We start from the raw sequence: 16215 nt of genomic DNA, 5'->3' as shown, positions 1-16215 counted from the left end.
GTATTATAGTATTCGAAATATGTATATCATCTGATGTCTGAAACCCTTTCTGAAAACCCGCCTGTTCCTGTATTATTTTATCCGCAATATCAGCCCATGATGTTAATCTAGAGCAGATAAGTTTTGCAAATATTTTCCCTGCAACTTACAGTTATCTGATAGGTCTATAGTTTCCCGGATCATTGGAGCGTCATTTCTTCTAAATAGGCAAGATAACACCATGTGTCCAATGGTCGGGATAAATTACCGTCCGCAGGACAACATTATATAATTGTAATAACATTTCGATACAGGGTTTGGGGCATATTTTTGAAAAATTCAATTGGCAAACCACAATATCCAGGTGATTTTCCAGATTCATATCATGGATGTCATAAATGTACATTCATCAACTGAATTTTTAATACGCTCCTCGGATAATGAATTTACAAAGTCTATCGTCGATAGTTGTATAGAAATCAATATAGTCATCAATATCACCCATGCCTCCAATCAAAGTCCCAAAGTGACATATCCTGTCCTTGGGTGTGATTCAGTTTATTTTATGGTATGGTGTACACGATAGGAGGAACCAGAACTATTTACTGTCGTGTCCGCAGAAGGCTACTTTTAATTTATCAACAAACATAATAAATGCATCATCCATTTATAAGTCTTGATAATATTTTCGAGCTGATTTGTAATTGCTGTCTGACAAATTTCCTGTTACTGGAATGGAATGCACGAAGCCGTCGACGAGTGATTGCACGTGCTTCCCGACATTCCTGGTCATACCAGTTCCCTCCCCTTAATCTATTGTTCGCACGAGTTGTGAGAATCCTGCCGCTGGAGCTTGCACAAGTTGTCATCGTGTTTGTAAACATTGAAGCCGCGTTATCAATGCTTTGCAGAGTCAGTTGGAAATAGAAATCCTGTAGACATGAAGCAGGTGGATGAAATAGAAATCCTGTAGAAATGAAGCAGGTGGATGAAATAGAAATCCTGTAGAAATGAAGCAGGTGGTTTAGTCCATTTAGTAGTGTATTCGTCTATGAAGTCATCTTTCCATAAGTATCGTTGTTTTATAGTGACAAATGTTCATATGTATTAGTATATGTACCATTTCTTTGGTAAGAAGCAACTGGCAAATGTAAAGATTCTACTTGATCACAGACTGGAAACGATGTAAAGCATGCAAAGGAATGTTCTGTAGGCAAAATGTAGTCGACTTAATTCTCTCTTACCGTCGTTAGCTATACATGTTATTTTTCCACGTCCTGCGTCGTCACCAAGCCTAGATACCATTGCAGATTCTCAAACCAGTTGTTTCATGAATCTGGCTGAAATGTCAAAAAAATTGGACTACATGTATACAGTATATTTAATATTTATTTAGTAGGCCTAAGTAGGAAATAAATAGCAATTTTATAGATTTTCCATACATATATCTCCCTAGTCCCTTCTCTGCGGACAGCCGACATCACAAGAACGCATTAATGCACGAATAAAGCATATAGAATCGTCCTTAACGATCGTTAGTAAAAAAAGAGGTGCCGTTTTCGCCAAATGAAGTACCGTTTTCGCCCGAGAAATCGGTGGTGTTTTGCCGTCTAAATGTCTCTCAAAGAAGTTAGATAAGGGTGTTTCGTACTTGTATATTTCAAAACGGGGGTTGAAACCCATGACACACACACATCCGCACATAAAATCTCTGTCAATGCATCTGGGTGTGAATTAAGATTTGACTGGAGGCAAGCAGGTGTAACAATTTGGGAGTTAAGTCCCTTTGGGTGGGAATACGGAAGTAAGGCACGTGAGCGAGAATAAACACAGAGGAAAGGAAAACTGTTTGGGAAGTACCTTTTGTACTGGCCAAGGATTTGAAAGAACCCAATTGCGACTAACAAGCGGCGATGTTAAGTTTTTCGAAAGCCTTTCATCTTGACAATTCTGCTTTTCCTCATGCCTGTTTGATTGCCCTGACATTCATATGCATCATTTCAACCTACGAGAGCGTGAATGGAGATGTGCCAAGCGACACGGGAAATGCAACGCTGTCGTTAGTGCAGATTGTAAGTTGAAATAAATAGGTAAATCATTGACAACGCGGTACTGGGATAACGGCAGCCCTAAGTCTAGATAATCTATGGCTCATTGTAGGCTGGGGCGGGTAACTCGGGTACTCGGGTACTCGGGTCGGGTGGGTAATGAGTAGTACCCGGGTACCCACAGGACTACCCGGACCCGTGGTTAGTCACGTGATATATTTTTTAAAGACAAAAAATATCTAGAACTATATATGGTTTCACTATCGCTAATGTTCAGTTTTTTCTGACCACTACGCCCATTCCTTCTGACTTTTGTGTTTGAATAAAAAATAAAACTTCAGTAAACTTCAGTGTATACACCAGATCGTTTTAAACGTGTATCTAAACACATTTTGCCAGGATTACGGTCAAACTTTTCTCAATCGGACAGTTTGTACCTACCTTATGAGACCTATAGCGGGTGTAACAGGACAGGCTTTGGGCACTTTAAGACACCATGACTTTGCGTTGTGTTTCTTTTATTCTGAAGATATTAATGTCAAAAATACTAAAATAAAGTGGACCTATGGTCCCTCTGTCTGTCCTTTACGACCTCAGTTCGTTGGATGTAGGGAGGTGATTCACAACAAAATATAATCAAGTTTCAACAGTTTATTACAGAAAAATAAACTAAACGAAAAAACCCAACTGTATCAAAATATAAATACGAACTCAACAACAATTACAAATCAATCAAACCTATTCCTAATTAAAATTTACATTATTAACTCAAAAATCCTACTTACTTATACCCTCAAAATAAAACTCAAAAGCAGCCTAAAGTAAACCCCTCACTAACCCACTTTAATCCCTACAACATCCTTAACACAGTCTATGAAAACAAACCACCCTTTCAAACCTCCAAACACAATCGGTCTATGTAGCTACATCACATAGCTGACATTATTTCCTGATTAAATCCACCCGTCCAACCCAGCTTTCTAACAATTTACCCAGTAATTCTAAAGTTGCCACAGAATTTAGATCTTTATTGCTTAAAATCACTAGGGATTGGGGAATTGTTCATCCTCCGAACACGGTAATTTGGTGTGGTCTCCCTCACCTGTAATGATCTTCCCAATCATGCAAGACAATGAGAGCATTCTCGCCTATCTCTTATATACTCGCAAGGACACGTAACCTCTGGGTCAACACGTCTAAATGGTGCAGCCACTGGCTAATATAGTCTGTCTTCAACCAATCGGAGCGCTCTTACCATACGACCCACGACTGTAAACACTAAGTCAGCATGCATCCGACAATGCACGTGCCCGCACGTGGGGCAAGATCTGAAACGTGCTGTCCCAAGCGAACTAACACATCAGTAAGGAGACATTAACCACGTAAATGCTACCATCTATCCTACATAATCAGAGGAAATTTCAATATTTCTACACGGGTATCCGGGTAGGGTCGGGCAATAGGGGTGTGGGTACCCGGGTAGTAAATTTGGACTCATCCCAGCCCTAGCTCATTGATCAAACAGAATACATGTTCAGTATCCCCTCCCCTATCCCACAGCACGTGAGATATTTCCGCTGAAAGACCTATCCTCATTTGGGAGGTTAGTACAGCTATGCTAACATGATAACACTTTAAGTTTTTCATTTACAATATTACATGGTCTCTGACAAAACGAGGTAAACATTCAAATCGAAACAAACATTTACCTGAAAATTATAAAATATAATTGTCTACTGGCTCACAACTACTTAGAGTATTGCCTTTTCCCCTTTTTATTTCTGATGTATTAGGAAATTAAGGTTAAGTATAATACTACTGTCATGTATTCACACATTTATGCTCGGGAGTATGCATGCCAAACACAACAGAATATGGAAGGAAGCCATCATAGTTTACTCGGACATCGCATCCATACATGACGTCATCATTTGACGTAACGAGATAATGTGTACTTGGATATTGTGGGAAACTGTATCACACAAGATGTAAACAACTATAAGGAGAATACACTACACTCCTCCCCTCTAAACATTTACCTTATGATTATATGAAAGATTAGAGTCCATCAATAATATTGATATATATATAATAATAAAAATACTTCTACAGTCAATCGGGAGGTGTACTATGATCTTGCTGTAATGTTAGGCTTCTGAATAATAGCAATATTAAAGTCCATTCATTATAACTTTGATAACTGGAATTAACACAACTTTTAAAACTTGTAAATTCTGAGCTTGAATAACTGGTGAATTGACAATTCATGCTAGATGCCTGAACTGTCCTCATTAAAGTCACAATGTTCAAAGATCAAGTCTTTGCACTTGTTTCAAGTTCTCTGTGGATAGCGTCTCTGTTAACCATTTGTTGAAGTCACAGGTTTATCTCTTCCTTGATTCAAGGTTGCTGGCTGGCTTTAACGCTGGTTGTAGCTTGCGTTGAGTAGTCTCCTCTCTAGGAATGGTATTACCAGTTGTTACCGGTAACAAAGGTAATGCATTTGGTAATGACAGTCTCAGTTCTTCATCTGCATGTCCCACTGAAGGTAGTATCTGGTTAACATGCACATGTCTGGTTCTTGCTCCAGTTTGATCAAGATAACATTGTTCACCTAAGCGTTTAACTACTGTAAACAGGAAATTTTTTGCGACCGTTTTATTATTGCGAGTTTTGCGAACGAGACTCAATCGCAAAAATTAAAAACGCAAAAATAAGTATAAATAATACATACATACTTTATTCATTGCAACACGTCATCAAATGTTGAAATCACCAATCAGAACCACAAGTTACTCTTTAAGTTTAATAACACAAATGAATGCAGAACGGTCACACAATACATCACAAATGACCGTGTAAACAGACCAATTAGTGTCACTGTTAACTCACAGTAATCATGCCTTCTTCCAACCTCGCTTGATTGCGCCAGTGTCCTTTGCAATTTGCTTACTTACTTACTTTGGAGATTTAACGTGTGCTTTCTGACTGATGCGTATTTGGCAATTTGATTTAAATCCTTCTTATATATTTTGCATTCATGACACTGAGTTGAGTCAATTATCAATTATTAACTTTCCGGCCAACTCAGATTAACTGGCTTCGGAGAGAAGCTGTCTATTGTTTAGTAATCGAGGGGTCATCTCAACACGGCAACTCGCAAAAATATCTCGTCGCAGTATTGTCTTTGGTGTGGTATTCGCAATATTTTAACGGCGCAGAAATAAAGCTGTTTACAGTACTCTTCCAGGAATCCATTTCTCACCTCGTGATTCTCTGTAATTTCTAACTCAGCAGGATTCATTCACTTCAAATTCTATGAGTATGATGGAATTGTCGTGAAATTGCTTCTGTTTTTCTTGAGCTGCTTCCACAGTTTTCCGCAGGCCTGGTTTTAAAAGTGGAAGACTTGTACGAACTTGTCTTCCAAGAAAAAGTTCAGCAGTTGTCCGTTCTGAGGAGTTGACCTGTAAGTCAATAGGAAATTTGCCGAGTGTTTCTTTGTTGACTTGTCTCCATTGTCAAGTTTGACGGACATCATGTGTTTCTTCATAGCAGATTTAATAACTTGAACAGATCTTTCTGCTGCACCGTTCGATGAAGGGTTGTAGGGTGGACTGAGGGAATGTTTGATTCCATTGTTCTTCATAAAATCTTTGAAGATTTCAGCTGTGAACTGTGGCCCATTTCAATGTCATGATCAAGACTTGGGTACCACACATAGCTTCGAGCGCGTGCCTTCATCTTCACGATGCCCATATGCTCACTGTGTAGTTTATGTAGACTTGCACAGGTCTCTAGGGCAAAAATAATTAGTTCAGGTTTCCCTCAAGGCCAAGGAAGCAGATTATGTGATAAACTTCCAATATATAAATACTATTCTTTATACCACAGGCCTATTCCAGATAAGCAACAGTACCCTGACACGATCTCTATTGACATTGATTATTCCAACCATGATATTTGGCTTTTGTCTCCTAACACACCTGCTAGTGATGGCAATGTCATGCTCCTTAAGAAATTTACAAATAGAGTTTTCTCCTTTCTTTGGCAGTTGTTTCGCCATGGTGATCGGGCCCCCCTGGGAATCTACCCCACAGACAAGTACAAGGACAACGCCTGGCCAGTGGCATGGGGGATGCTGACGGACGTGAGTGTACCAGAATATTCCTGGGTGTCTTGTGTTACTCAGGATGTATGTAAACTGTAACATTATTATTGTTTCTGTGTTCTACACAGTCTTTGTAAAGTTGACAATTATGTAATTTTGTGTATTTATTATTATTTTTAATCACCATCCATGTAATCAGCATGATCAGAGGTCACAAATTCCTCAGGACAGTTCAATCAACAGAGGTCCAGTAGTTGGAGATGTCTGTCCCTGCTTGATAGTTGACGTCTATCCCCAGGCAAGAGAGTCCACTCTCCTATGCCAGAGTCTAGTTTGTACACGTGCCGCGTCAGTACTACTTTGTTTTGCTCAATCACGGTGCCATCTTTTGTAGAGCAAGAGTTCTGCCCCTCGTGATGAAAACAAGATATCCAATCAGATTGCTGTTCTAATTTTGAAATGACTGCACAATGATGACTGCCATAGCAAATGACCTGCTCAATCAGATAAAGACAAACACAAATTTGACAACCCCTTAGTTTGTACACATTTAAAACCAGTCTTGAAAAATCATTAATTTTTGTATTTTTGTTTGATTTGAGCCATTTCTGTTCAGAGCTTGAAACAAGTGTATCGTTGTTTGGTCCTGATAATATGGAACATGTTTTTACTTGCTGTTGGACCTATGACCTACACTTAGCTGGCCATTGTGGGCAGGGTTTGACATATAACAAGATGCCAGGCTGCCATCAGGACCCACAGACTTTGGAAGCTGCATGCCCTGACTCAACTTTTTAAACTTATTGTGACAAATACATAGACATGATATACATGTACATTTACTACAGGTCGTAAGGACCATACAACTTTCAAACTAAGGGCCAGACATGAGATTTACTTGCCACGGGTCAAGGGCAGGCGCTTATATTGTAAGTCAGTAGGTGCATGTATGATATTTTCTTGTCTCAAAACCCTTTGACTGAGACTGAGTTCAAGCAGTCATCTGTTTAATTGGTATTACATGTAATTGCCACCTTCATGTTGATGATGAGTGTTCTAATTATCGACCACTGGTTTGTGAGACTGGCTAATCACAGCTGCTGTGATAGTTGTAAGACACTACTGGCACCCTCTTGTTTCAGATAGGAGCAGACCAATCTTTTCTCTTGGGCCGCTTCTTGAGGGACCACTATAAAGAGCTGAATTTTGGATCTCTGACAGATTCTCAGGTGAAGTGTCTGCCCCTGTGGTTGTATAACAAGCACTTGTATGGCCATTGTTTGCAGGGCCTCTGTAGTCTTGGGGAGAAATGAAGGACATATCAAGGGCAATAAACAATCTGTCAGTATTGTCATTAAATAGATCAAAGGTGAAGAAAAATGATTTAGAAACCTAAATGTTTTGTCAATTGTGACCAAATTGTGACAGTAGACAGGGAATTAAATTTGTTCAGGACTATGTTTAAAAACCAAACATTGTAGCATTGTGATTGAATTCAAAGTTGTACATCTTGTTTGTTGTCAGTAAATGACAAAAATATTATTTTTTTAACAAATTGATGAAAGTATAAAGATAATTCTTCTAGTAAATACGTCAAATGAAAAATATGTTGGTATGACATGTAGCGCTACATTAAGCTTAAAAAAGTAAAAGAATTGGATTTGAAAATATAGTGCGGGTTTGCAGGCAGTTTAGTTTTTTGATTGGTCAAACTAGTATGTAACCATATAAACAGTTGTGTACAATCAACCAGGGGAAGGGCCTACCCACATTGATGTATTGCTTGATAAGTAAAATACTGGAATACAGTATTTGACTACCATTAGACTCCCAGTGCATACAATGAGCCTTGATTCTATGTCACGACAAGTAGTATAAGTAATGTTGGTTCTGGACCACTTCCACTGGAGCCAGATTTATATATATATACTGCTACTACAGAGGGAATTTTTTATGCAAAAATGATGATGTGATTCAACTATCGCCATGATTCATATTAAAAGAAACATCAATATTAATTTTTTTACAACGAATGAAGTTCATCAGGCTGACCTCTTGTTTCTTCCCCATGATAAGGTAAGACGCAAAACGTATAAATACGCTTTAACTGCAGTGGATGTGGCTAGTAGCTACAAAGAGGCTGAACCATTAACCTTGAAAGATTCAACAGAAGTAGCTGATGTACTGTGTCGCATATATAAACGCGGACCACTAAAAGGGCCTAAGCTATTTCAAGTAGATCCTGGTCGCGAGTTTATGGGATCGGTAACTAAACTGTTAACAAACCACGATGTCGAAATCAGGCGTGGTGAAAAAGAGGCCCACCGTAGTCAAGCTATCATTGAAAGATTTAACCGGACATAAGCGGAACGTTTGTTTGGCTATCAGTATGGGATTGAAATGGAATCGGAACGATTAAGATCAACTGAATGGGTGACACGATTATCAGTGCTGAATAATGAAGTAACGAGATTAATAGGGAAGAAACCATCCGATGACTTCTGTGACTTCTGAATCTTCTTAAAGATGGACCGGGCCGGGGATTTGTACAAGAAGAGTTGCTCATAGTTCCCAATGATACATTATTACCACAATAACCATAAGCATAGGTAGTTACACAATCCTTATCAATCCATCTCTTTGTATCTAAGATAAGATATCTTGGATAATGATGTCTTGTTCATTCTTAATCCATATATCCTGTGATTAACACTTCTTAAAGTGTTCATCTCGTGTTTGAATGTCCTACCATTGAATAATGCTTCTTTATACTGTTTGTGTTTGATATGTTTTTTTACTACATACTTCTTAACACCTTTAGCTTTTCTTACCTTCCCATTATTAGACTTCTTTATAGAATACATCTAAGGTCTTGACCCGACATACTCAGTAATAGGGGTCCCAGCACATTCATCCTTTATCTTACCTAACACCTTTTTATTTACTACACTGTGCAGTGGATTATCTTTTGGGTAATCGTTCGTGTCGTACATATCTATTTTTTCTGCCATATCTTTATACACATCCTCGGTTTGTATTTCCATCAACAAAGAATCTGTGTCGGTATATAACACCTCGCATCTATGGCCATATTGCTTCTTAAGTTCGTTGTAATAAAAGTCATACATTAAGTGTTTTGACAAGTCAAGAATACTCATACCAACGTACACCGGTCTGTTGAATTTTATATTACTTTCCTGCATATATAGTGCGTCTAAGTCGTTATCAAATATCTTGCTTCTGTTAAAAGCCGGACTGGCTATAAGTTTCCTGAGTCTTTCTTCCTCATTAGACCTGACTAATTTAACATCAACACGCTTCCTTAGATTCTCCATAGTTTTACCAAATACTGAGTTATTCATGAGCTTATATAGGTTCTTTTTTAAATCGCTGGTAGCCATCTTTCTTAAATCTGTGTTCAGTCTTATATAAGGTTCTATCCAAGGTCTTTGATCAAACTTTAGATCTCTGTGTATCTTATATATTTTCATGCCTAATGATAGATATAAATGGATATTTTTGTAGTGAACTATATATTTTGTCTTCTACATCAAATTTGGTACAAATTTTTCTACACTAGCTAACCTAGTATTACCCATCAAGGAGTGTTGATATTCCAACATCCAATCTTTATTAACTATTAATCTTTCAAGAGCTAGCGGATAACTGTTATGGTCTTTCCATATATTCCAAGTCAACTTCTAGTATGTACCCTTTATTCGCATCAGAATCTGTCGGGATATCATTCACATCAACCCACTCAAATCCACCCATGGGTAAAGGTTGACTCATAGCCCATCCGTACAAATTGTTGGCGTCGAGATATAATATGTGCGTATTGGGTTTACCTGGATCATATCCTTCCACTAATTTATTATTAGCCTTAGAATACCTTTCATGGATATACCACCTCTTAATCCTTTCTCAACAAACAAGTGCATATCGTAATCTGTGAGTAGTTTTAGTTCTACACCGGTCTTCTTCAACAATGCATCCCATGATAGTCCGGGACTGGATTAGTGCCATGCCAGGTCCAAGCCATATTGTTTTAAACATGTCTTTCTAAATATCTCTAATATATCGACGAGTAACAGTACATCGTTTTTTAAGTACAGATCGGGATAATCATCTAAATTCTTACAACCTAATTTATCGCACACCGTCAGAACGTGTTCATAATCGGCATTGGTTATTTTAGATTCCGTTAAGTTACTATTGAATGATTCAAGGTGTGGTAATTTAGTTTCGTCAAAATTAGACCAATCATCCATATATTCATAAGGATATACACCTATTCTCAGCAACAAATGCTGTGTTGTCTGTTCAGTATTTGATTTGTTATTGCAGAGTCATCGGGATTGTTCGCATTAGCTAAATTGTCAAGGGAAGATAACAGAAACTGTACGGAGTCAATGAATCTAAGCCCGTTACTTTTCCCATCTGAATCTTTCCCATCCCTTCCGTATAATTTTTAGTTTTAGTCAACGAGAATGATATGTATTTTCTCATATTATTAGGAATGCACGTTAAGCCGCCGTCAGTCTTTGAGATAGCTTGCATGATGAGATGAGAATCATATCCTCTAAGGTTATGAAACTCAACAGGGATGGGTATTGTTTGAGAATTCATTTTTAGTTTCAAGTTACACTCGTTATGTGCGGCTTCCCGATAATTACCCCTGACATGGCAATGATATCTTAAGGAATCCCCATTGAGGGGTTTATTACAAACATAACAAGTCGTTAACCTCTTATAGGCCCTCCAATCATCCCTCGTCATACACATGGGTTTCTTACGCAATAAATTTTCCCTGATTGTTCTCTCTCCATTTTGTAGATATGCTAGGAACTTTTCTGCTGCATTGGGACCTCTGTAAATCACAGGCTGGTCTGTTTTCCCATCATACCTTACAACTATATATCCAAACCCACAAGGAATATGTTCTTGAATTTTTGTACGTAGTATTGTGTTCGGTATTTTCTATAGGTTTGCTTTGAAGTCACCGTAAATTATGTACGGTGCTGGCATTTGATTACAATAATGTTCAAATTTTAATATATGCAAAATGGTATATGCAAAATGAGTCAAATGTCTAAATGGTTGTTTTTTCATATATCTAAACATGTATTCACCCCAACCCATTCCTCTCGTTGATGTAATCTCTCCTCCTAGCGTAAATAATCTGGTTCCTGACCCTATCAGCACCCGTGTTTCTTACATAAACAATAACGACCTTTGACCCCAATCCCACATACAGAACACATATAATTTACATTTTCTTGTCTGATGTTATAAGCATGAATTCCGCAGTATATACAGTATATATGCAACGTCGGTTGCATTGAATTGGTTTTCCCATGAATGTAAATCTGCACAGATTCATGGTCTAATTGTCTAAATGCTAATCACACCTCCACTGGTGAGCAGTTGAGTCATCGCTATTTATGTTGCAAGCTGATACGTAATAGGTCATAGCTGATGCATAATTGTGTAGCTAAAAATAGACACAGCAGTCAGGGTTAATAGCTGATAAGACTCAGCCCGACATGAATTATAGCTTATTGTGTCGCTGAAGATCGCAACTACCGACAACCCAAACGTTTGAATACTATCTTGCAGTCTTTCTGAGTCTCCGTAGGTGTATAAAACTGACTTTTTGTTGGCCTTGGTATTAGGTCAAGTTTCTCTCCATAAACAAGGAAGTATTCGTGCATGGCAGATTTAACATCCTGAAATGCTGACCGTTGCTGAATGATGCGTTGTGTTTACCAACATTATACCGTCTGGAACTGGTGTAGTCATGCTTTTATAACATTACATGAGGACTTAACTCTAATTGAACCTCATCTAATTTTTTAACTTGTACATGTGGTGTTTTCTCTTCTCCGGTCTTAAAAAACAACCATACCACCGCTATAATGCCTATAGCATAGGGAGCCCAAGTTTTAATCGGACTATGTTCAGTATTGTGTTTTCAGTTTTGCCTTCCTCGCTGGCGCACCCTTCCTACCGGCTGCGACTTTTTGAGGATTCTTAGTCACTGTTGTGATGCAATCGCTTGTTGTGATTATGCAATCGGTGTTTCCTCGGTCACTTGTTGTGCAATTAGGGATTGTACTTGTTGTATTTCCGTCTCCATTATTAGTAAGTGGGCACGTATGTTTGAATTGACAATACCTAGCCATTTTTGAAGTGGTTGTAGGTGGCGCTATGAACTTTCCGTAGTTATGATAACATTCGCAGCTTACTGCGCTTATAGCGTGTTCGATGAATGGATCTTTCTCGGGAGATTCGTGAAATACATGCGATGTTCTGCCGGGATAGGAAGAAATGTACTAGCTATGACTGTGTTTAGTTGTAACATAGCCAAACCTATTGTTTTAGTCATGGTAGCTCCCAGGCTAAACTCGTAACATGCATACAGGTTTTCAATTTCTTCATCGGTCATGTTATCAATTTTTTCAGTGGTATAATTTTCCCCAAAATATTGGGTACATTTTCCACCAGCTACCACAGCCGCGAGGTTTTTTTTATGTTTATCTAATGATTTATCAACTACAGGTTCATCTTTGAGCAGTTGTTCGATCAGTTCATTGTATTACATAATGTAATACCTAAGGAGACATTTAAGTCTAACATAATGAAATATTGCATATCCAATGCAGCCCAAAATAATAAACTGTTGTAAAAGAATGTGGATTTCAAACCACATTATTATTTAATAACTGCTAATGTTCAAATTATCGTATCCTTTGCCAAATTTTTGCTGAATTGTGCTATAATTTTGCTATAATTTGCTATAATTTTGCTATAATTATGCTATAATTTGCTATAATTTTGCTAAGCAATTGCACAAGCAGCTGGTTCATCGGTTTTAAATACGAGTTTACAGTGCTTCATTTCCGCTAACAGTTTTCTGACTCTATCTCGTTCGAGCTTGGTAGAAATAATGTCATTTTCGTGTACACATTCCTCAAATGAATATCTGTTGGCCACTTCTGCACAAACAGTTTACCCGGAAAAAAAGCGTCTGTGTATAGTTCTATCCCTGGTGCTGTGATCTCGTCTTCATAGAAGAATGATTTGCCATTCCAGTCTGTTATAAATGAACATGACATTGAGAAGTCTAGTTTGCACTCCTGGGTAAGACTGACACGGTGATGTAGTTGGGGGACGGAATGCGCAGGCTTGAGCAGGTAGCTAACAAAGGCTCTATCTAGTTTAATTACCTGCATTGCAAAATTAAATGTCCTAATACACTCGACAGTTGTCGTTTGGTGACCTTTCTTCTCTCTTGGACTGAATCAATGACAGCAATGATCCTAGCTACTTTATCAGCTGGGAGTTGAGCTTCCATCTTGTCAGCGTATAGGATGATGTCCAGGTACCCTAAACATGTTGCAGGGCCAATGTTTTTTCTTTGTGACAATGGAATCTTGACATCATTGAAGAGATATTGCAATTTGCTGATGGTTGAATTGCCATCATCATCATTTGCCTCTATTGTGGGAAAATCAAGAAGATGAAGAATATGAGGAATGTGGTACACCATGCATGGTTGCTATCCAACAGATGGCTTAAAATAAAAGGTCCAATATTTTAGGGCTGGATCTGTATCAAAAGACCAATCTTGTGAAGTAGTAGAAGCAATTGTTCCAATGAATACCTTTTAGATGCCAGAGAGCGTGATGTATGGGTATCAGTTTCAAAGTATTCACAATATCAGCTTTACACATATAGGTGTGGGGTCCAAGGTGTTGGATGATTTGTATGGCGTCATCCAGCTTAACATACACCAAGGAATACTGCTCTTTGTCCATGAGTGAGTTTAAACTGGGAATGTCATGGTCGTTATGCAGTGCAGATTGATCAGCAATCATGTGTTGTTTCCTAGAGTACTTGCCTTCGACGATTCCTATGGGATTGATACGATGATAGGGAAATGGAGACACAGTAAAAGGACCAATGAGGTAACCCTTATTTAGCTCAGTTTGTAATAAGTTATTAGTAACATTTGGATCTTTATTGGCAGAGAGGAGATTCTTACAGAATTTTGATTGATCAGGAGTGTTCTGAATACCCGTAAAGAATCCGTTTGTAAGCCCTGTTATTAGTCTTGTCACAAACTCGTTGACAGGCGTTGAGTCGTCTTGTAGAACTCAGCATCCACTTTTCCCCAGTTGACCCTCCAGTTTTGCTGCTCCAGTAATGCTGCTGCCTTTGCCGAGAAACGCTTGTGGTACTGGTTGTAAGATAATATTGAGTGTGCATTTCAATGATAGTGCGCTGATACTTGTCCATTTCTTTCCTGCATTGTGGCCAGAGACTAATCATGATATCCTTATAGCAACCACATGCAATAATGAACTTACAATCTGGAATCACCATTGTTAGGCCCCTTAAGAAATAACTCTGTGTCATCAACATGTATTGTTTTGGATGGAGTTGAAAGATCATCTGGCATAAGAAGAAGAGCTAAGTTAACGTCTCTACCTTCCCATATTTGGCGACGGAGTGTAGACGAGACCACTTCTACCTTGGGTGTATTACCATCCATGATTTGTTGTGGCATAGCTGGGAGGTGACCTATAGACTCCACTGCAAAGGGGTTGTCTTTGGCAAATTTGGTGGTGTACAAGGTGTACCCTTGACTAGTACTGGCCAGTGCATCCATGAAGAAATGTTCAGGCATTGAGGTATTTGGTTGTGACCGATATTGGGGTTGTTGTGGCAGTCGAGATTGTGATGACTTTTATGGAATCTGCTGATGTTGAACTTGTTTGTAAGTTTTCCACTGTCATCATGTCTGACAAGTCAACACTGGAATGAGATGGGGTGGCTGGAGGAAGCACTTGAGTGTTTATATAAATATCCAACGTTTGGTTATGAAGAAGGTTCGAGATTATCAGTATTAAACAGCTGGTACTGCTGTCGTGTTAGGCCTGATGGAGCTGTGATGTTAGTGTGTCTGATATAGCTGCAGATATGGGGCAGCGACCAGTCCCAAGGGAATGTCTTGTATGGACGTTGATCTCTCACATTGCTTCTTACTGTTGACGGTCTACCTGTAGCATTAACTTGGACTGAAGACTGGAATGCTGTGGATGTCCCTGAAAAGTTGACATTCTTGGCGTGAAGAATTTTTCCTGCGTCAGTATTCAGGAGATTGACATGAGATTCTGCGGTTCCCGACCGCCCTGGAGTGGCTGACTTCTTAGGTGCCATGGGCGTCTTTTTTCATCTCATAGGTGGCATTATGACTTGTGGAGCACAACTACACTGATTTCTTCTGGAGAAACAAGCCCTGTGAGGCAGGATGGCTTGGATGAAAACAGCTTGTCATTGTTTACCAACTGATACCAATGGCTGCTGACCTGTACAAACTGTGCATGTGTGGGAGGAAGGTCATATCTGAGCATGCTTCTGTCAAACTTCCTTCCTGTCAAAACAAATAGTTATAGACTACGACAGATTTGGCATAAACTGTTCAGGTTATCAGTGCATCTTAGAGAAGGGAAACAGATAGCTGGTACAAGCCAGGCTGGCATGACCTGCATAAGTATGTATGTAGCAGCCAGTTCTGGCCGTCACTAATGTAAACAATGTCTGATGGGCAAACTGCTGCTAACTGCAACATAGCACACACATACCGACCAACTTAAACATAAGTAAAGTAATACATTCAAGTAGCAAGAATTATGCATGGTTCTTTTGTGCTCATTATAATAATGCTCATAGTACCACAGAGCTATAATTAAGTGGCTGTCACTTTGACATGTTAAACTGTTGACTACATGAACAGGTGAGCTACAGTGCTAACTATTCCATGACCCATTGTTTCAGGTGTATGTGCGTAGCACATCCGTCCTGCGAGCTCGGATGACGGCAGAGTGTGTAATGGCAGGGATACTACTGGCCAATGTGAGCAAGTGTGACATGAAGAAAGTGCTGCAGCCAATCAAGGTGCATTATAAAGATGAAAAACAGGATCAGGTAAAGTTTTGTTGTGTGGTTGAACGTACATTTCATTTCCTTGCTCTGGGAAAAGGTAATTCATTGTTTTATTGAAACCCAATC

The 16215-nt window shown here is 38.9% G+C and overlaps 1 protein-coding gene and 1 pseudogene across 3 annotated transcripts in view; one reads left to right on the top strand and one right to left on the bottom strand.

Moving 5' to 3' along the window:
- Positions 1 to 1782: 1782 nt before the first annotated feature.
- Positions 1783 to 16215, top strand: part of LOC139470369 (testicular acid phosphatase homolog) — a 36363-nt gene continuing 21930 nt past the window's right edge. For 2 of the 3 annotated variants that reach the window (XM_071252766.1, XM_071252768.1), the window contains exons 1-4: positions 1783 to 2051; positions 6082 to 6177; positions 7281 to 7367; positions 15982 to 16131. In XM_071252766.1, the coding sequence (XP_071108867.1) occupies positions 1893 to 2051; positions 6082 to 6177; positions 7281 to 7367; positions 15982 to 16131 (492 nt within the window). In that variant the 5' untranslated portion in view covers positions 1783 to 1892. The remainder of the gene's footprint in view (positions 2052 to 6081; positions 6178 to 7280; positions 7368 to 15981; positions 16132 to 16215) is intronic. The other variant, XM_071252767.1, reaches the window with a different exon arrangement.
- Positions 14298 to 15393, bottom strand: LOC139470405 (uncharacterized; annotated as a pseudogene).

Source organism: Haliotis cracherodii, unplaced genomic scaffold, assembly GCF_022045235.1.
Source record: "Haliotis cracherodii isolate W230 unplaced genomic scaffold, xgHalCrac1.p SCAF_20, whole genome shotgun sequence".
Classification (NCBI taxonomy): domain Eukaryota; kingdom Metazoa; phylum Mollusca; class Gastropoda; order Lepetellida; family Haliotidae; genus Haliotis; species Haliotis cracherodii.
This window is presented reverse-complemented; position numbering and strand designations above follow the sequence as displayed.